This window comes from Tachysurus fulvidraco, chromosome 1 (assembly GCF_022655615.1).
Source record: "Tachysurus fulvidraco isolate hzauxx_2018 chromosome 1, HZAU_PFXX_2.0, whole genome shotgun sequence".
Taxonomy (NCBI): domain Eukaryota; kingdom Metazoa; phylum Chordata; class Actinopteri; order Siluriformes; family Bagridae; genus Tachysurus; species Tachysurus fulvidraco.
The window spans coordinates 49872287-49873047 of record NC_062518.1 but is presented as its reverse complement, the minus strand read 5'-3'; the positions used below and the strand labels follow the sequence as shown (position 1 = coordinate 49873047).

Here is a 761-nt window from a genome sequence, read left to right as displayed (position 1 = left end):
TAGGCCAGTCCATCGCCATTCTCTCCCTCTCTCTCCCTCTCGCTCTGTCTCTCTCTCCACTCTCTCCACCTCTCTCTCCCTCTGCAGCAGGTTGATTGATAGTCCAACAGGGTGAAAGTGCCACCCTTCCTCCTCTACTTTATTCTCTCTTCCTCTCTCTCCTCCTGTCACTTGTCCTGTCCTCCTCCAGCTTCCTCGTCTCTCTGTTCTTCCTCGCAGACGGAAGCCTCGAGGCTACGGCACAGCTTGCTGCCGAAAGCCATTAATGTAATACAGCGCGGGGAAGGGAAAAGTTAGGAGATGAAGGGAGGGGGGAGTTGGGAAGGAGGGGGGGAGGAGGGAGGGGAGAGGAGGGAGAGGGAAAGAGGAGAGGCGAAGTGGGTGGCGGGGCGGGGGCAGTGAGTGATTGCTGAGCGCGAGACCGCGATGCGGGTTGTGTCGGGAGGGATCTCTGTTTGGTCTGATTGGTCGTGGTTATCTGGACCCGGGGTGCGTCATGGGAGGGGGGGACGCCGGCGGGCCTGCTGTTGTTTTGTTCCGTTTCCCCGGGCGTTGTGGGGTTCATTCATGGAACTCCGGTTGGAGATTTGGTTCGCGTGGGAGGGAGCGTTGGTGTCCGAGCGTGTTGAGGTGTAGGTATTGCCGGTGAGCCGGCGCTTCACCGGGCGGGCTTTTTGTGCCGGTGCACTCTTCTCGTTCGGTGCGTGCGGCACTGACGGGAAAAAAGTCTCTATTGTGCTGGTCGTTATTTTAGGAACGAT

The 761-nt window shown here is 58.6% G+C and overlaps 1 protein-coding gene across 2 annotated transcripts in view; it reads right to left on the bottom strand.

The window, feature by feature from the left end:
- The window catches only part of LOC113636600 (transmembrane inner ear expressed protein), a 23365-nt gene extending 23138 nt beyond the window's left edge, over positions 1-227 (bottom strand). For both annotated transcript variants that reach the window (XM_027136796.2, XM_027136797.2), the window contains exon 1: positions 1-227. This exon is cut by the window's left edge and continues 101 nt beyond it. In XM_027136796.2, coding sequence (XP_026992597.1) covers positions 1-19 — 19 coding nt within the window. In that variant the 5' untranslated portion in view covers positions 20-227.
- Between the last annotated feature and the right edge of the window lie 534 nt (positions 228-761).